Source organism: Megalops cyprinoides, chromosome 5, assembly GCF_013368585.1.
Source record: "Megalops cyprinoides isolate fMegCyp1 chromosome 5, fMegCyp1.pri, whole genome shotgun sequence".
NCBI classification, from domain to species: Eukaryota; Metazoa; Chordata; class Actinopteri; order Elopiformes; family Megalopidae; genus Megalops; species Megalops cyprinoides.
The window spans coordinates 9681351-9702709 of record NC_050587.1 but is presented as its reverse complement, the minus strand read 5'-3'; the positions used below and the strand labels follow the sequence as shown (position 1 = coordinate 9702709).

General features: G+C 40.3%; 1 protein-coding gene across 1 annotated transcript in view; it reads left to right on the top strand.

Annotated features, from left to right (window-relative positions):
• Positions 1-4238: 4238 nt before the first annotated feature.
• trabd2a (TraB domain containing 2A) overlaps positions 4239-21359 on the top strand; it is a 54649-nt gene continuing 37528 nt past the window's right edge. Inside the window, exons 1-2 of the mRNA XM_036529437.1 lie at positions 4239-5244; positions 6645-7205. Coding sequence (XP_036385330.1) covers positions 5140-5244; positions 6645-7205 — 666 coding nt within the window. The 5' untranslated portion in view covers positions 4239-5139. The remainder of the gene's footprint in view (positions 5245-6644; positions 7206-21359) is intronic.

Below are 21359 nucleotides of genomic sequence, written 5' to 3'. Positions count from 1 at the left end.
TTGCACTCTTGCATGTTGCGTCCAGTCTTATCCCGCCCTATGGTTGCGGAAATTAAAACTAAACAACATAGATTTCCCATCAAATGCATTCATTCAACTACATTAATCAGTTCATGCCAACAGAAATCTACAGCATATAGTATATAGAGTCACCATACTCTTTTGATGCATTCTTCAATAAGACCACTAGGTGGCCATCTGACAGACAATCCTGGGACCTTATATGATAGTGGAGAGGAGGACTATGGGAGTGCCCATCAGTGTTTCATTCGGAAAGCCCTTACTAAGTGAGAAATCTTTCAAATGCAAACATAATGTATCGGTCTGTATGAACAAAAACAGTACAGTATCACACTCTAATCAAACAGCCTCTAATTAACTAATGTCATGCTCTTATTGACACCTTGATGCTTAGCTGATGAAAGACTTCATATCAAGCTAAAACTGTAAATATATTAACTTGCTAGCCCCTACAAAATCAACACATTAAAATTACAGTTATAAAGCATACGTTTGTATGTACCCTTATGGGGTGAATGTTCATTACTGCATAATGCATAGAGGAATGGGCAGTGCATTTGGGCCATGCATATGGGACAATGGTTCCTTCTATGGTGGATCTCTATCAGGATTTTGTCATTAATGCAGTCTGTACCTGATGATAATCTCTAACACATTGTAGTTTGGGTTGAAGGTGAGAATGTTTGCTTATGTAAGTGTGTACATGGGTGCATATGCACGTCTATGTATGCAAGAATAAAATTAATTTATGACATCACACTGAACATCATATACACACCTCTCCAGTGAATGGTAATAATAGCTTATAACTTGTTGTGTTCTTATTGATCGGAGGACCCGATTTGATGAGATTTCTATGTTGGATCTCATACATAGTATTTAGTCATTTCCCACAATGAATTTAAGGAACCTCTTTGAGTCTGTGTTCAATTATAGACCAAAGTGTCACTGCTACAAGGAGCAAACCACAAAAACATGACCCTACTGTTTATATGTGTAGGTTCACAACAGCTTTCAAATATGGCTTTGGATTTATATAGCAGAGCAGAAAGACAAACACTTGCTCTGGTCTGCTTGCACCGAAGTAGAAAATTTGTTATGTATACATGAACAAAATAAAATACATTTGCATTACACATCCATCAAAAAAATATCCTAGCGAAACTCCATTAGCAGAGTCTGAGAATCTGCAAGTCTCTCGCTAATGACAACTCATCCAAATGTAAACATATTCAGCTTGTTTGACGAGTGTACTTATGACTTAATGCCAGGTTTGCTACATCCTTCTGAGACAGGTGAAAGCAAGCTCTTTGTGACTATACAGACCCACAGTCATCACTGTTCTAGCAACTCTATCATGTGCATTAATACAACCTTCAACAAAATACACATAATGCCAGATGAAATACAATTAATTTCAGAACTGAAGGTCTGGAGAAAACCACTGTTCAATACTTCACGCAATACCCTGTTTCAATGCAGATGAACAGCAGGAGCAACCCACATCTCCACGCTTTGTAGCACGTCTGCACAATTTGTTCTGCTTGTCAGCTTGCCTCGGAGCTGTGCAAAGTACAATCAAAACTCTCCCCCAACACTGATCCACTGATAATATGGTTTATTTGGCTTCTCTGGTATAAACTGCAAGGAGTGCTTTGAAAACAAGTTCCCTGCAAAGAATCTAGACTAGCCGTTCCTCTCCCTTTCTCCCCCTTCTCTTTCTTTCTCTTTCTCCTTCTCCACAAATTGTGGTCTTTTTTCTGTTCTTCCCTTTCATCCACTGAATATATTATCTATGATCTGGTAATTCTGAACCTATCATTATTGTCCTATGTTGCTGTCTGTTGTCATTGTGTATTATTATGTCTTTGTCCAACTGAAAGCTCAAATAAAAACAATTTGAATGCAGCTTATTTCTGGAATAAGCCACAGAGAAACAGTATGCAAACAGTATTTTAATGTTTGCATACTTTTTCACCAGATGTGATGTTACCATGGGAACAAAGTTTGAGGCCTATAAGGAGGGGCTTCCTGTACAAGCTCTTTTATCAGCCTTGGTCTTATCAAAATAGATCAACTATTTTACCAAAAGTGTCAGTCGATGACAACACTTCAGAGCTCGGTAGGAGTTAGTTAACGATAACCGGATGATTTGAAATCAAAGGTGCGCTGAGAGAATTTGGAATACTGGGCCCTAGTTTTCTCTCAGAAATATTTTTCTTGTGTCGACCCACATGCCCTGTGGGGTAAAGGGCTGATCTGAAGTTGTAGAATCATTCATCACTCTTGACTGGCACCATCAAAAAAAGCAAGTTAAAAGCTTGTTATATTTTTTCCCTCACAGTTCACATAATTGTTACGAGTGAAACCAGGTGTTACGTGCAATGGTAAGCCCTCTGTGATTTTGCCGGTCAAAGTCTCCTTGTTTTCTCAGTGTTTAATGAGCCATACCTCAAAGCAGGCATTAAAATGTCTTGCATTTCTTCATTTTGGCCCATTGTTTTACAATGAAATTCAGACTGTCAGGCAACTCCTTCCCTTTTATGACAGAGACAGTCCACCATGCCCCCAACACAAAAAAGATTGTACTTCAGAGCTTAAGGAAACAGCCACTGACACTTAGAGCAAATCCAGATGGTTGATTCAGGGTCAGCTTTGAAACATTTTAAAGTTGTGCTATGGTTAGTAAGTTAGTTTTGTGCGTTTCTATGATATAATTATTTGTGACATAAGCTGCGACACATTACTTCTTAGCATATGATTAAGCATAACCCTTTTATGACAGAGATCCAAATTTTTCAGGATAAAACAGTTCTACAATCAAGAGGTCTATTCGTCTAACATTTAAGGAAATTGAACAGCAAGAAATGAATGTAACCGTTCAAAAGAAAGTTCATCAACACTGTGACCTAGCAAATTCAGCATTGATTTCTGACACACCAAAGATGCTTCAAAGGCTTAAAACTCTGAAAGATCGCTGAAAATAAACCAAAGTATTGGAACACGTTAATGGAAATAGTCCGTTTCACTGATTCTACCACCAGAATGATAAACACCTCAAATGTCCCCAAAAAGTCAAGTGAAGATGAAACTGACAGGGTAATACGCATTTAATGTGTTTTTATGCTACTTAAATTTGCGGGTTTTTTTTTTTTTTGGTGCGTGAGCAGGCATGAAAACAAATTCCGAGCAGCATTAAGGTTCTTTAACTGAGTTCCAATTATTACATTTTAATGTAGCAATGAAGCATTAAACACTACAAACATCCCTTAATGTGTAAATACGATGAAACACAATTAATTTTATACGAACAACCGAGGAGGCTTTAATTCGTCATGGGTTACCTTCTCACCGGGATCCTGCCTCAAAATCCTGGGGGCGGGCGGGTGGTGGTGGGATTACAGCCCCTCCTCTGGCTGCTTACTTACTACATGCGCTCATTATAGACTATTTACAGATAACGTCGACGTGCTTTGGCTACTCCGTGTGAAAGACGCAATTTACAGTAAAAACCTAAGAGAGTTTCCCAACGACACCAATTATCATGGAAATACCTACGTAGTTTTGTAGCGCATTCTTGGGACATAACGCTAACAACAGGAAACCGACCACCTCGTGTAGTGTAGTCCGTCATTAATTAGCCGACACCAACAGTCTATTTACACTCAATACACAATGAAATGCCGACGGGCACAGAGCAGTTACAAATTCTAAACACAATCAAATGATGGCATAGTTATTTATAGGCCTATAGGTGTTTTTTTTACATGGCGTTATCACGTTTTAATCTTCCAAGCACACGATTTATAAAACTTTTAAAATTCTAAAAGGAAAATTGTCACAATGTCCAAAAATTGTTTCAAAGAAGCTGCACTCGGATAGCAGTTTGTAAAGTTTGACTTAAGACAATGGGTCGCTACCATGATTCACACACTACATTCACATACGTATTTGTTTATTTATTTATATAGCGCATTTATTTAAGTATCCCTTACATACAGCTGCCAAAACAAAGCGTCAAAGTAAAGACACGCTGACCACGGAGTCCCGCACTTTCAGTGCCGAACCCTTACTTAGAGAATGTTGATCTTTACAGGACATTCTCTACAACTATCCTCCTTTTTACTTTCTCAATGAGCGTCCCCGCTCCTCCCCTGTTGCCGGCGGGGGATGAAATGCTTTAATCAGATTATTGCACAGTATGAGAGTGTGCAGCGCAAAGGGGGGATTTACAATGTTGTGCTATGGTCTGGCAGAGATGCTCGTGCAACTTCAGTAATTCACTATGAGCGGGTCAGGCGGATTCTTTCAAGCAATCAAACACATTAAAGAAACCACAGGAGTGACACTTCACAAATAAATACTTCATGTTGGGCTCGCTGATGAAGAAGAAGCGCGTACACGCTCAGAAGAAAACGGTGCAACCTGATTTAAAACCAGTGCATGCGGGAGCTGAGAGTTGAAGAAAGCCTGCTCTTGTGCAAAGACAGCTTTATCAAGGGAAGCGCATTTTCACGAACGAGAAGTGGAAACTTTTAACAAAACGATCGTTCGGTCAAAGGTACACGTTTGACCCGCTGCGAGTGTGTTCTTTCATCTTTCTCTCGATCCGCAAACCGTGGACTCCCAGCACTGTCTATAGGGCAAACCTCCGAGTTTACTGGCCAATGAGAAAAGGACGTGGAGGACGAGAGGACAATGTAAATGTACTAACGAAAGTAACTAATGGCTAAGAATATATCAAAACCTACTGCAGATTTTCAGAGCTAACGTGTTTTACACAGCCGTGTCACTTGATTTGTTTTAACAATTTATAAGATAAGAATACTGTCAGGGGGCTGATCACAGCATGCAGTTAACAACCTCTCCGACTTCTGATCTAACTTCAGACCATCTATGCACCCTAAAACAATATACTTAGCTGCATTTCGGACACTTTCGCAGAGTCCATCCAGGATGGCGGATACACATCGGGTCAACACAGGCTTTTTATTATATCGGCGCTAAGCTTTGAATAATTTGTTGCATGCATATATATATATTTTTTATCTTTGGAACAAATGTTGTAAGATAGCACAGTGAATACTTGTGGAAATTCTCTTCACGTTTGGAGCTACGATGCTGGTCACTTGGGGCGCATTTTTTCAATCATTTCTGATATTGTTGGTGAAAGCCAACCAGTGGAGCCTAAGAGAATCAACTCACTGCGAACTCGGCAAAAAGGTAAGCCTTCCACGAAATACGACAGATTAGTTTCTTTTAAGTCTGTATGAGTTCATCTGTCCGAACGAGGCGCCTGCTCACTGGTGAGAAGCTAAAAAAGTTTAATATGCAATCACATGTTATTCGCTTTCATCATAACAATAGGTCAAGCAAGGTTTACCGTAACCGTTAAAATTAACTAACTGAATGCTGCATGTCTTGTACGCGCGAAACGTTAAATATATGTACTTTTGACTTTAATACGTTGTCAATTTACCGTCCGAGAAGGGTCGATACACATTGCGGCTATACAATTGTTACGCATGGAAGACGTAGAAAAATGTCATTTATCGCGACACTACACTTAAACCAGAAGATAGTCTCTTGATATTCTGATGATTGCCGATTTTTTTGACCGATACATTTCTGTAACATGCATCTGTGTTGTTAAAGGAACGCTGACTGAAGCGTCTGCAGAAAGAGCATTTTCTATGAGTGGAATAAAATTAATCCTGGGCCCCGATAAGATACAATTTTAAAGACGTCATTCTATTAACCTCAAATGCAAGAGCTAGGTAGTAAAGTAGGCGTGCATCCATACTGATGTTCTGGTTTAGCCGTTAGTGTTCTGTTTACTCCGTTCATTTTTTATCATTTGTAAGTGATGATCAAACGTGCGGCTAATTATTTGACATCAAACGTTCCTTGCTGAGATCACAGGGCTTTCAACAGAGACACAAGATAACCCAACAGGTGGTCCGTAAAAAGACATTAACAGCCACTTTCGGTTTTAACCTCAATTTTTAAATTAAAGTTATATGCCATTTGTTTCTTCCGTATGAAAAAAAATCGGATAAAGTAATTATGGGGATTAAAATATATGAACGATAGACCATATTTTTCACGTCCAAATATGTCATTATTTTATTTTACTTTGTAGAGTAGCCTATATGTGAATTGATGTAAATTTGTGAAATTGGATGCCATTTAAATATGCATAAAATATGCATTTAGTAATATGATTTTCTTTATATGCATACACAGCCTACATTGTGTGTATTGTCACCTTTTCGTTTTATGTATTTAAACATGTATACATATAATTTCATGCAGGTCTTCTTAAATGAGTAATTAGCTCTGTGTCAGTGTTTAATAATTGTCAACTTCTGAACAATGAGCCTTCAGATGGTGAATATGAGAAACACTGAATATGTTGAGAATAAGTCAAATGACACTATGTATTGAAGAATTCACTTAAGTGACACAAATCAGATGTCACAGAACACATACTGTATGTCTATAATCGACTGCCCATATAAAAGAGTTTTCAACCTTTATATGCTGCATATTTGCTGAAAAAAGAGGCATGTTGTGTGTTGGAACTAATGCACTTGTATTTCCTCACTACTTCACCGGGACAGCAAAGCGATTTAAACTCGTTCCTGTGGACCATTAAACGGGATCCTCCCTCGTACTTTTATGGAACTATCCATGTCCCCTACACCAGAGTCTGGGACTTCATCCCCGAGAATTCCAAAAAAGCCTTCCAGGAGAGCAACGTGGTGTACTTCGAGCTGGACCTGACTGACCCGTACACCATCTCGGCCCTGACCAGCTGCCAGCTGCTGCCGCAGGGGGAGAACCTTCAGGATGTGTTGCCGCGGGACATCTACAGGCGCCTGAAGCGCCACCTGGAGTACGTCAAACTCATGATGCCCTCCTGGATGACCCCGGACCAGCGCGGCAAGGGCCTGTACGCCGACTACCTCTTCAATGCCATTGCCGGGAACTGGGAGCGAAAGAGGCCCGTGTGGGTGATGCTGATGGTGAACTCGCTGACGGAGGCGGACATAAAGACGCGGGGGGTGCCCGTGTTGGACCTGTACCTGGCCCAGGAGGCCGAGCGAATGAGGAAGAGGACGGGCGCCGTGGAGAAGGTGGAGGAGCAGTGTCACCCGCTCAATGGGCTCAACTTCTCCCAGGTGAGTCCGGGGATTGAGCGGGGGGGGATCGTTTTGCATTCAAAGAACGCCTGTTCCATGGCAAACAGCAGAAGTGCCACAGTTTGCTCGTTTTATTTAACAGAGATCCTGGTTGTTTTCAACAGTTTATCTAGGCGCACATGTGCCTTTATGAATTATCAAGTTCTGTGAGCCAGGAGAAAATTTCATGTTATTCTTTTACTAAAATGGTGAAGTGGTCAAGGAACCATGATCTTATTTTAGAGTATTTGTAATCCTGTTACTCATTTGAATTCACACTGGATGTGTTCTGTATTTTATTGTACATGATAATGTTTTGAAATCTGCCCAGTGCATTTAAACCACATCTAAATGTCCGTTGGTCATGCTGAGGCAGAAATGGTCCAAAGCATTTCAGTTGATGTCGTGTCCATTTAGAATTAGTTTTTCTTGTACAGAGCAGCTGCTTAAGGCCTCTGTTGGACTGCCGCTGCTTGATGTGCTGCATTTCAAAATGCAAGTCAATTTTGCAGACATCTGGGTATGATTGTTAAACAAAGCAGGTGTGGATTGCATCAGCTGAACAAATAGTCTGCTTTGGTGTCTCTTCCGGTATTAAGAAAAATTTGACCCTAATGGTTTTCGCATGAATTTAAGCTCAGAACCTCCTTGTTCGTGCTCGGTTGACTGTCAGCTTAAAGAGACTCGCAATTACGAGGGTCCTTCAAAGCGTCCAACTGCATCAAAACCATGTTGAGTTTGTGGAATTTGCGCCAGTGCCCCATCGGAGCTAAGGGGATTACACATGGCAATTTCACAAAATGCTTGGATCCAAAGCAGTCCTGCCTAAAAGTAGAAACAGACCCCGCTTGGCACGGTCAGGCCTATGTTTGCTGGCGACTCGTGCCAGTTCAAGTCCGTTTTGAGAATTGCTTAATCACTTTAAGAGTTGCATATTACAGTTCAATTCATTTATGTGTGAAGATTGTTTTTGTTGGATTTAGACCATTTGTTTCTATTTGAACAGTTAAACAAAATTTTATTTTAGAATTTACATGAATTTGCAACTAATCAGTGAAATTTATAAGGCCTTCTCACCTGTTTCAACATGGGAGGATGGGTTGTGAAAGATGTGGTCAGTCAATGAATAGCATACCTCTTAATTCACATCAGGGTTTGAAGTTCTGCTAAAGTCAACATTACCCTGAAGAAAGGCAAGGAAAGAGATGCATTCCCTTGACAAGGGATGGGTTGAAACTAAAGCGATCCGTGTGAAATCTGATCGGGACTAGAGTGAATTGTCTGTCTCGCTGCATGTCCTTTTTCTCAAGGGACCGTCTTCTGTCTCTGGGCTATTTTCAGTCTCATCCCTTTTCACAGCTCAGCGTACGCATTGCGCCTGCTCCAACACATGTGCTGGGTTTGGAAAATAATTGATTTATCAAAGTAAGACACCTCTGTCTGCGGCTGGAACCCACGGAACATTCCAGATCTCCATGGAACGTCCCAGTAATGAAACCAATATTTTCTTTTTCCCCGTCATTGGAGGCAATGGTCCATAGAGAAATGATTAATAGACTCACTTCGGTGCGCTACTCAGAGGGAGTTGGAGGAATGTTTATGTCTGTCCATTCATAACTGCGGGCTGCAGACGGGTGTCAGAGTGCTGTCTTCTGAGACCTGCGGTCATCACTCACATTTGGTTGCATCATACAGGCCTCTGAGAACATCTTCTCTGCCTGCGTGTGAAAATACAAAAAGCGCGTATTAGATATAGATGTTTCTCGAGATCGTCTGCGTGTCTTGTGGGTACAGCAGCCCTCCCACTTGAAGCCGCAACATCTGCTGATTTATCCACAGTCAAGATCATTATTGCGATTCGCTGTGGTAGAGAGCAGACTCCTTACTTGTGGAAAGTTTATGTTAAGCTCTTTATACATTTCACCGTGCAATATGGGAAAAAAGGAAACAGCACATCTATTGAACAACGCACTGCTGATCCAGTTGTATAAATTATTCAATTGATTAGATTCACTGAAACAGAAACATTCTTGAGTTAAGCAAATTAATTTTCTAACTTCTGTAGAGCTTTCATTACTGTGCAGAAAAAAACTAACTGTAAAATATGCTTGCGTCAGGGTCACTCATATTACAGTTGAGCTACACGACACGAGTTATCGTACAAACATTAAAAAAGAATTAGCGTGGGTAAAATCCTTGTGATTGGCTGAATTAGGTTTGGTGGCACAGAGTTGTAGCACACAGTTATTTAATTCAGTGAAGGATTGTTGACAATAATGTACAATCAAATATGTTTTCAGTATTTGAAAGTATTTCTTCAGAGAGAAATAGAGAGGTTCATCAATTAGCCCATATTTTGATCAATTTCTTATATATTCAACTGCTTGCGCAGTAAAAAACGTATTCATGTTGAACTGAATTCCAACCCTCAAAAAAACAAACAAACAAAAAAAAAACAGAACAAAATGTATTCCTAAAGCCAAATTACATTTGGAAATCAAGAAAACAAATAATTAGAAAGTCTGTTTGTACAGATGGTGCTTCTTAGAAAAATATCAGCTTTCCCCCTCCCTTCCCCTCTGTTTCCAGATATTTGAAAGTAGCCTAATGAACCAAACCAAACATATTTTACATCAAGCCAAGCCTGACATTTTTCAATAATTGTTATAGCTTCAGCTTAATTATGATATTCTTCACCCACAATTGAAAAAAAATCATTTTCCATGGAAAAAATAACTGGCCTTCTTATTCCAGACTTAGGCTCCAAAATAGAAAAGACAGCAAATGAGAAGATGATACCTTTCAAAGCCTCATTCTTCATGGATGTGCATAAATCTAAATGCGTTTGATGGAAAAGTAGCTATCTAGCTGTGTATCTCAGATAAACATGAGTCAGCTTCTTTTGTAATATCATGTTCTGTAAATGTTTCCACACCCATTATAGATTTACGTGTAGTATTGTGATATATTTTGGATCCTGTGTTTTAGTGACTGGTGTATCGTAGTATACTTGGCTTCCGTTGCCTAGTCAGATAGTACAAGTTAACTCGTGGTAGTGCTTGAATAGTGCTATGCTCACACTCACTGGTCTGGGAGTGTTGTTGGCCTGGTCTGACACTGTTGCTTATTTAACTTCAATGGATACACTTATGTTCTATGGTGCTGGAAGTTGCCTGGATAAGAGCCTTGGCTAAATGAATGTAATGTAATGGATGAGTCTAAAACAAAGTAAAAGGCCATAGTTTTCGTGAACCTTTTTCTAATTTTTGGGGTTTTTTTTAGAAAATTCTTTTGCAGTTCTTGCTTAAACAACTAACTGTTGAACTTAATGTTCAATAAAACAAGCTCATTCAACAAAATAACAGTTATGATCCAATAAAACGGTACAAAATGGTTGCCTTGTACTTGTCAATTACAGATTGCTTAAACACTTCAAGGCAGCTAAACTACACGGCTGTCATGTTGATTACTGAAGTTGGCCTGTGTAAATGTAAGGCGCAGGAGCCCTGTACAATGGTGGTCCTTATTCTCCACACTGGGCAAAATTTGGGCAACCAGCCATTTATCAGCATTGTTTGCCCACAGCAGGAAATCCTTCTGAACCCATTTGGTAATGAGATTAGATGTTAATGAGTGATGTTTCCATCAAGAACAGAACAGACCCCTCCATATTCTCTGTCCTATGACTGACTATCAAACTCTGTATGTTTTCTGCAGGGGCAAATGAATTCAATGCTTTGTTATTGTGGTTTGTGTTGTGTTTCATTTATGCTTGCAATAACATGAAAGAATACTTTCTTCTTGAAATGTGTAGTCACATATCTTTGCTCAAGACATCTCAGCGATATTATTGCCCTAAATGCCAAAATATAGCTTGCAATGTCATTTCAACACCCTCCACAAATTTGGAATAAATTTCAAAATGAGTTCCACATATTTAGTACCTTAATACCTTACAAGTACCAGGTGTATTATTTTTAGGAACAAGTATCCCAAATTCTGCCAGTAACGATGTGTTTATTTGGCATAAGATTTCAAGTGTTGTACATTTTTATAGATTTTAGTATTTACTACCACCAAATTTTTGCTTCCTGCATGTGTTTCATATAATTCATATCAAAACGCTGAGTGCATTGTGAAAGCAAAGGCCTTGTTGGGGGGGCAGAGTTATACATATTAGATGTTGTACAACAGATGTTTTCAATTGCCCTCTCTTGAGCAAATACTTTAAAGACCTATGTTGAAGGTTTATGGTAGTTTGATTTTGACTTTGACCGACAGAAGGTCATTTAAAGTAGCAGTTGGCTTAGGCAGCTAGCAGTAATGAGAAATCTAAAGGTATAATAGTCCTGGACTTGGACACTGGCACAACGAGACCAAAAATATGATTATGGTTCTAGAGGAAGCTGACTTGATTAATCTGTGCCTTGCTGATACTTGATGTATCATTGCTTGTGTAAAGCACCTCAAAAGCTATTAGGGCAGAGGTTTTCTACAGCAAAGTAATTTGTAAAATAATATTGGAAAGATAAAATTAGTTTTTAGACACACTGATTCAGTTTTTTAGGCCACAGCAATTACTTTGAAGGCTAGCTTCACTGATGTTTGTCTTATAAGGCGTGTGTAACTCAGTTGTGGTCCAGTGGCCTATCAGAGTGTGTCTATAAAAAGAGCAATCAAGTGGTTTATTTAAAATATGATTTCACCTTAGTTTCAAATGATACACAAATGGTATAAGCTGTCAATTCTAATTTAAGAATTGCACTAATGCAAAATCATTAGTGTCACTGATAGTGACTGCATCACTGAATTACAGGCAACCCGACTCATGTACTTCATACAGCCCATGAGAGTATTTCAGCATTTTAACTCATGCAGAGTCCCCATAGGGCATAGTGGGCTTCTGTACTTACTCAGAATTCCTAACTTTCATAGTCAGGGGGCCATCTTTAGAGTGCACCATGGGGACAGACTTTGAATGAACTAAAATGCTAACGTCATGGAAATGTCAAGGCCAGCCAGACACTTACTGATGCACAGTCCATTACTTTACAGAGTCCACTTGGTCATTGAGGTTTTTCTGTCCCTACTTAGAAACTATCTGTTAGCTTAAAAAGCTGAGTCTCCCAACAGCGAATGCTATCAAGGGCTAGTTGCTGAGTGAGATGCTGTTTACATAAGAATATGGATTTTAATTGGGTGTTCCCAAGGTACCAGGGTGAAAATGAGACAATAGGGAACATGTGCAAACTGTTTAAAAAGTAAGAAAATTATAACGTACCATAATACTTCCATCATGAAGCACCCTGTGAATCATCAGGTACCTACAGATTGCTTGGATGGTGTCAGTAGAGTAGTGTCTGACCTTCATTGAATGTCTGCTTTACTGTGGTGCACTTTGTAACTTGCAGTGAAAAAAACATAACCTGTGTGTAAGTGTATTGGAGGATCACATTCATCTGAGCATTCCTGTGCAAGCCCTGAGTTTATTGCAGTGAGACGTGCCTAATACACAGTTGGTGATTCCAAAGCAGCGTTGCATAAGGGGAAGAAGCATTAAAATAGAAATGCTCTGTCTGTCTCTCTGAGGAGGAAATCTAAATCCTTAAGTGCCCACCTACTTCAAAGAGTAGCCGAAAAGACATACAATAAATAATAATTACCTAATGCTAAAAATAGGGTAAGCGTCAAGAAACAGAAAATAAAAAAACAAGCCTTGAGACTTTCCACAAGCCTCTTTCACAACCAGCCTCAGGCATTTCCAGGTTTGGTAACTGAAGCCTTTGGAAGCTCAAAGCAGACTTAATGCCTTGTCCCTTTTTAACACCAGGTCATGAAACTTTGCACAGGGAGCTTGGCCGAGGGCCAGTGGCAGAAACTATTGATCAAATTCAAACCTGTCAGAGAAAGAGGGGTAAATGAAGAGGTTGGGCCACTAATCCCTGTGCTAGAATGGTAGCGTGGGGGGGACTCTCAGCAGTTCCCTTGCCCATCTGGTGACACTGTGTGGAGATATATTATTTTTGTATAATGTTCTATTTTGCATGTATCAAAGAAAATTTATTATCTGTGGTAACTTTAATACTGTTACTATTAATATTAATATCTATACATTATATCCCAAGGGCCAGAAATATCTTGAACATTTTTTTTAATTATTATATTTCAATTGCAAAAAATAAAATGTCAGTTAAATAATCAAAATATTTTGAATTCCTGTCAGGCCATAGGTCTCATTTTTTGGTAACACAACACAATGCTGTAATATAAGCAAAATTATTTTTTACATTTTTTGTCACCAAAGATTAATCATGAACGTGGAATAAATAGGCTATAATTGAATAATATCACAAGTACCAATAAAAATACACATTTCAAGAATGTACTGTACTGTTTATTATGTTGATTGCATTCAGTCTTAGAGTGGTAATCTTAGTGTTATACTTAATTTGACACATCTTTATTTTTGCTATGTATGTTGCAGATGGGTGTGGCAGAAGTTGCCATAAAAGTGTATTAAAGGAAGTTGCAGTGATTGGCCCTAACAGCTCCTGTACTAATAGCGGCTTGATTTCTAAGCTGTTAAAAGCCCATCATTACTTCCATTGTTTCTAGGTTTACAGCTGGTAAATATAACAGTTGCTCAAGGGTTCAATTAATGCTGCCCCACAAACACCCTCAATTACCATGTGTGTGCAACAATTACCAGCAATTACAGGAGTATTGTACCTTTATTAGCAGATACACATTGACACTTCATATGCAAATACTGTGGACACAGGGTGCTGGAAGCCAGGGCTTAATGTTTGAAGGTGAATATTCACCTGCATTGTTGGGGGTGTGTTTCAAAATGTTCCCCAAATAAGAAATAAACAATGTGCTTTCAATAGGAGATATACTGCCCCATGTAAATCTCTGCTAAATGTGATTTCCACAGGTGATATGATGTACTATGTAAATCTCAACTAAATGTGGTTTCCACAGGTGATATGCTGTCTGGTGTAAGTCACTGCTGAATAGTTGCTGTTTGCTCATTTATTAATCCTTTTTGAGTATTTACAGTATTGAATGCTATTGAGAAAATGGGCACCAATTATACATTAGCATTACAGGTAATGTTGCATGAAATGCAATTTTTCAAGATGAATTATTCAAGAATTATTTTAACAAGTAGTTACATATCAACAATAGCACATCTGCAGACAAATTTTTAATGTAGGATCATCTTTGTTTCTGGACACCTAACTGTACAATCGCTGCCCTAACCCCTACCCAATCCCCTTCATTGTGTATGTATGTGTATATATACATATTTATGCTTTGATTTATGCTTGATATCACCCGGGTCACCCTGTGGGTCATTTCTGTCACCAAGGGCTATGTTGGTCTACTTCAGATTTAAAGAAACTTCACATGCTATTTTGTAAAGGAGCTAGTCAAACCTTGCAGCATACCGCCATAGAGAACTTACCAAAATAGTCCTTAACACTCTGCAGGCAAATGCCTGGACTGTGTAACATGTCCACCTCACACAGATGCATTGAAAGTGCAGTTGTTTAAAATACAGAAGGAATTTGAGCCATTTTTAAACCCTGTTGACATGTGTAAAAACTATCTGCGTGCCATAAAGCATGTTTCTTTGACTTAGCATGTACTATGTCACCGAAATATCAAAGGAGCTTGAAAGGAACAAGAATTATTAAAAGGCCTTTCCAAGGCAGGCATTGATTGATTTGTTTAACGCAATGGAAAATCTGTTATGGGAACGGAACTGAAGTAGCACTTCTCTGATAAGATCTGTTGAGGATTTTTTTCCTGTGATGAGTTGTGAAGTAGTTCTTTTATACCTGTCTGACAGATTATTAAGGCAATATACAACACAGGATGTGATGGTCTGTTGCCCTCAAACATTAAAAAACAGCTGAACTATAGCTAGTCTTGCCACAAGTTTATATGCTTTCCTTTTCTCCTTTTTCATTGTATATTGATAAACCCCCTCCAAATCCTCATTAACTTCACTGAGTGGCAATGCAGTTTCTTTCTGAATGCACATTTCCCCCATTATTTATTAAAAGACCCAAATGCTGAGGTTGAAGGGAGGTGCAATCAAAAAATAGTCTGTGAGCCCACTGATGGCCAATTATTTGATTACTTACCAGAAATATTCAGAATGAACACCATTTCTCTCAGGGCAGGATGCCAAGAGTGTGTTTCCCGATTTTATAACAGTCATTAATCTGTGGGCACTTCTGCAGTAATTTCTAGAGTTCCTCATGCTAACTTTCACCGCTTGCTTACGCACACTGTACTGTTTTTGGAGGTGAGAGGAAGTTAAATGTGACTCACTCAGCTTAAAGATGGATCAGGCTGGCCATCTATATCTGTATGTGTAATCTTGTATATCAAAACCTGTATCTGTATGTATAATCATGTACATCAAAAGTAGCTCAACTGGGCACATTTTTAAATGAAATTACTTTACTGGGATTGATGAAATGGCACACAATGTGCTGTTATCTGCTTTACTGAAGGCTAAAAAATATGAACTGTTCATGTGATTTCCTTATATCAAAATAGGCATCGGGCAGGCATGAACAGACAGAATGAAAGAATATAGTTGCTCTCTTTGCCTTAATACTGCTGGACCTGCTGTCATCTGTGTTTGTCTGTCATATGACGCAAATACTAGCACAATATTCTATTTAGTGGGTAGCAAGGAATATAACAAATTTTTGTGCAAAGGTCTTTTTTCATCCCCTTAGCTCGTTTTGTATGGGGTCAGCAGTTTTTTTGGAGGTGCAGTGATCTGCACTGCCACTCCTGAGAGTGAAAGGCTATGCCCTGCCCCCATCTCCTTGTATTGTTTACTTTTTGTCCCGCTCAGAAAGAATTCCACACACTCGAGTGAAATAGCCTGCATTTTCAGGGTCATTTACGCCCAAAGAGTGTTTGTCTTTGGGGATGGGGTGGAATTGTCAGGATTTGGTAGCCGACCTCATAAAAGCTGTAGATCTCTGACAAGAAGCCCACTGTTCCTCTCTGCCAAAGTTAATTGCATCTCCCCTCCCTCTGACTTCTCTTTTCTCTCAAATGGCCCCACATCCTCCAAAATGCCCTGGTTTCCAGCTGCAGCAGCTGTAGGTGTCCCTTTTCTCACTCTTATTTTAATGTCGAGTAAGCTTTTCGACATTCTGGAAAATTGTATTGTAAACAGAGGGTGTGTTGCACTATTATGAAGCCCTGCATCCAGATAATAAAATAAATAGTACTTCAAAACTATATACAGCCTCGACACAAATTGTAAATTAACTGTTAATATATGGCATTTTGTTACTATGAATCTGCGCTGTGATGAATCTGGATGGATTGTCAGTTTGTGTTGACCTGTTGTTACGTGCAAGACATGCACATTCATTCATCTCAAGTTGTAGGTCTTGCTGGAAATGTTCATTTCCCTGTTCGATTTTGCATTCACTGTGTGCACATAGTATTATTTTGGGTAGGGTCACGTAGGATCCTCCAGTGCATTTGTCTCCAAGCTTCAACCAAGGGGATTGGCTAGATTCTTGTAATCCGTGGATGTGTGGTTTTGATTGCAGCAGTCCCTCTCACCAAGCCTGTGGCAGCTACAGTCCTGATAGCGATCCCCTGCCAGTTCAACATCTTGTTCTTTTTTACGGCAAAGACTTTCATAATTAACCAAACCATTGTTGGCATCCTTAGCATCTCAGCCTTTTTGGTAACAATTATGTCCAACAATGAGTGGCTCCTTGAGAGTCTTTGCCTCAGTTTTGTTTTTGATTATGAAAATTCTTGAGAGGATTATGTGGCCAGGCCTGTTTTGCCTTCTGACAAGCGTATCTTGCACGGGACACTCGCATGTGCGAAGGGGGCCCCTCTCTGTTAGTATGATTGTCAAAAAGCGTTCAGAGATGAGCTCGTCCAAATCTCACCTCTGGACAATCATCCTGAACGTTGACTCTTCAGGTTGTCTGCTCTGTGTGATGTGAGTCACAGGGTTGATGTTACACCCTCTCTTGTCTAAGCTCAGCCTTCCATGTGTGATTTATGCAAGGAAACATTTATTTAACCCCCTTCACATGCTGCTATAAAAGAGATACGTTAATGACCCTGTGCATCAGCAGATGTTTCAGGGTTAAAACCTTTTAACCTGGTGTTTTCCTGCCATGGAAACCTCAGCACTACAACAACCACCTTTCATGACTGCAGGAAGTAAACAGCTTGAAAAATGCATTTGTAGCATGCCGGGACTCATAGATTTTTAAATGGTTCATCCTCAGATGTTCTCACTGTGCAACCAACCAACCGGCTCAGGGGTCATCACATTACTCCCAATCTCTTCTGCATAAGATCAGTTAACAAACTGCAAAACAGTCTGAACGGTTCTCTGGTAGTTAAAGATAAAGGAAAGTAAAACACATGCAATGATGTAAAAAATGTGACTGTCTGTTCAGAGGTCCAGTGCAGCTCTAGTTTCAGGCCCTTTTCCCTCTGTTCTTTGTGCAGAGACACAAAGCAGACAAGCAAGTCCTCCAGAACTTGGTGCAACAAAACCCTGAATCCCTAAGCCCTCTGATCCTGTAATGCCCCTTTAAATTATGGGTCTACTGCAAATCAATCAAATTGAAGGTTTTAGAGAGAAAAGCTGCCCCATCAATAACTCTACTCCTCCACTGGAACTTAAAAATGTAAAATTATATTTCTGAAACAAACCCTGTACTTGACCTTCATATTATTATTACTTAGAAGTTCCTTGTTATGCCTTCTGTAAATGCCTAGAGGGAGTTGGCAGTTACATAAGAATGAAAGTAACAGTCTAGAAATATCCAGATATTACTATCATTATTAGTGCTATTAGTGTAATCTTTTTTAAAACAGAAATTTTGCATACAGCCACACACCCTGCCCCCACTCCCCAAAAATCATTTTGCATCAATGAAGTGCCAAGGCAGTGTTTTCCGAAGCAGTCACTTTTTTGTTACATGTGAGGGAAACCTGAGCTCCTCTCGCGGTCCCTATAATGAAATGTGCACAAAACTGAAATAAAGGCTCCTTTGGCCTTTTTGACGGTAATTCATGTAAATGAATGCACAGCATCCCTGGTGGATACAGTGCCGGGGCTAATGGCAGCCGCGGCGCTACGTAGCACATGTCGAGCTAAAGCTACAGATTACCGGCCTGAGTCAACTGCCAGAGGAGATTGATATGCATTCCTCTTCTGCTTTTGTTTTTTTTCTCTCCTAATTTTGTAAATGAGCTCCGAGTCTGGCCTGTTGATTACGCTGTTATTCTGAAAGGCCCGTATAGAGGCGGCGAACAGTGGGTCTCTGTGGCTGTCACCTTTCAGCGTCTCTCCTCCTGTCTCCCCTCTGTCAGGGGTTGTGTTCATGGGCGCCGCCAGCAGGATCAACTGCCCGGCACTTGTGATACACGGCTGGTGTTGGTGGTGGTGGGGTGGCGTGGGGAGCTGTCGTCGTAGGCGCTGCAGACCCCCACTTTCATTCCTGACGCTGATTCGTGCTGACAGGCTAAATATCCAGCGGTGGCCGGGCACCAAGGTAAACTCAACCCCCCACCCCCCGCAAGAATGTTTTCGCAGGCTGCACGGAGGGAGGCGAGACCTGATGTAATATCGGACACGCTCCTGCAAGACTGGACGGAAGCGGCTGAGGTCAGGCCTGTAAGTGGCTGCGAAATCGGAGGAGAAACAGGGATCTCGCGCGCGCCGGGCCCCGGGTCCGCTCGCGCCTCATGGGGGCCGGAGGAGGCTCCCTCGCTTTGGCCGACAGACAAGCGCGTATTCAGCCCACATCTATCCCAACAAACGAGCACCATCCCTGGGCACTGGGCATGTTTATTTTCCCTCTGAATACCAATACAGAAGCCCTGTTCTCATGGAAGAGAACCGCTCATTCTTGCCAGAGAGTTATTTGACCTAGCCCATTGTCAGTCTTCAACATTAGTTTATTTATGTGCTTATATAGTAGCCGCTTGCTGGTACATGATGTGGTTGGTCTGCCCATATAAAAATATGAAAATCAAATTTTGTCAGCTAATGACCTCTCAGTGTTTTATAAAATGAGTGGTAGTTTTTTCCCTCGAGTGAAGTTGTCTGTAAGGAAATCCTTGAGGTATGTGTAACTCTCACATTTTTTTCTTCCCCCCGATTGGAAAATTAATAAAAATCTTCAAAGGCATGCTTGAGTCAGACCTCAAGCGTTTCCAGTAATCCATAATGACGAGTCCTTGCTCTCTCCCGTCGTTAGACCCTGTTGGAATGCAGGGGTCACATCTCGAGATTGGGCCAGTGGAGGGCCCGCAGCATCAAAGTGAAGACTCGGAGCTGAGCGGACTATAGGCTGAGATAAAATGGACAGTTTGCGTTCAACTGCACCAGTCTGGAAAAGAGACTCTGCAAAAGAGGCAAATATCTGTTGGGGTGGACTAATAAAAATGGCAAAAAGGTACATTTTTTCACCCAAAAGGAAATATACTTATGTGGTGTTGAATGATTCATGATGAGTTGTTCACACATAAAAGGGTTACCTCCACAGACTGGCAATTTTCTCAGATGAGTTCATCGAATAATGAGTAGTTTTAAACATGTTGCTTCTCTTAAACCACCTTGGAATTGTGCTCGTTTAACGTGATTAAACATTATGTCATTCTTTTCCTGAAGCATATAGGATGTGTCTGTGCGCAAAGTGGAGATCATACGCACTAGCTGTAGTGTCTGTAGTACAGGGATATCCATCGCTTTGGGTCATTTTGGGACTTTACTAAAGCATTTTTCTATTGCTGTAAATTCAACGCCATGCTCCACGCTTGTTTGAAACTAGGGTGGATGAGAAAGCTGATTTCACCCAGCTGAGTCAGCTTGTTGGGATTAGATTGAGAGAGAGATAAGTTGGAAGGAGGGAATGGGTGTTTGCGGACACGCTCTCAAAAATCTCTGTTGGCTGCGATGCAGAGTTGTGAGTAATTGAAAATAGAAAGTGGTCCAGACTGCCGCAGGGATACTGACCGCTGCTTAGTGTGGTCAAGTCCCTCTAATCTGATGCTGTTATAAGGTACACAGGCGTTTAACCTCTTCCTCTGACACTAACCAAACTTCCTCTGACACTAACCACACTTAGGAAGAATTAAAATGGAATTGATGCCTTTTAAAGAGCCATTATGCCTGTCATTGCTTGTAGCCAATCCAGCATTTCCCTTCATTCATGCAGAATAGCCAACATAACCCATGCTACACGCTACACGCTACACGCTACAAATCTGTGGGACTATTTTTTATAACCAGTTCCACGATTTGGACTTTTTAAATACACACTGGCCAAGTAGATTCTTGAAAAACTGTTTTGGAACATGTCTTTTCGAACAAAAAAATGTTCAAAAAGACATCCCTCTGCCTCTTTTCTGTTCATGTTGGCTGTTGTGTATCGCATTTCATCCTTTGGATGTGGCATGCACATTAGGGGCCCTCAGTCAAAATGCCAAGTGACTTTGACATGCTGATGAATGTTTCTGTAACATAGTTACCCATTCAGGTTTGTGTATAATTAAGTTCTGTTGGATAACAGCATTGCATAAGAGGATTGGTAAAGACCATGGAAAACCTGGGAACCCCTCTGTTAAAAAAGACCATTAATTTAAAGTTTCCTCATCAAATTTCCCAATAAATATGAAAACCGTAATTGAAGACTTTGAAAATAAATACCCAAGTGCAATTGTGAAATTGTGACATTGTTGTCAGAATTTCTCTGCAGTGAAATATTAAACTCCAGATGTCAGAGTGCAAGTGTCTCGGCTGTCATTATGAAGCATAGCATAGCAGACAGAGCTGTGTTCACTCACAGTTATAATTGCATCTTTGTGGACAAAATACAAGCTAGTTCCGCCGATGATATGCTACAGGGATGAAAAGAACTGTGTATTTTTAGAGGGCTGAATTGAATGAAAAAACAGAGATGAAGGCTCTTTTTAATGAAGGTTAATGCTTTTAACACTAGGCTATTAAAGCAGCACTCAGAACCTGTCCCTCAGCAGAGCTGTTGACAGGAAGGAAGTGTAGCTTCTGTATGGCCTGCAGCCATTTGGAATGGGAAGCTGGCAGTCTCCTTTCCTTGTTGAGAG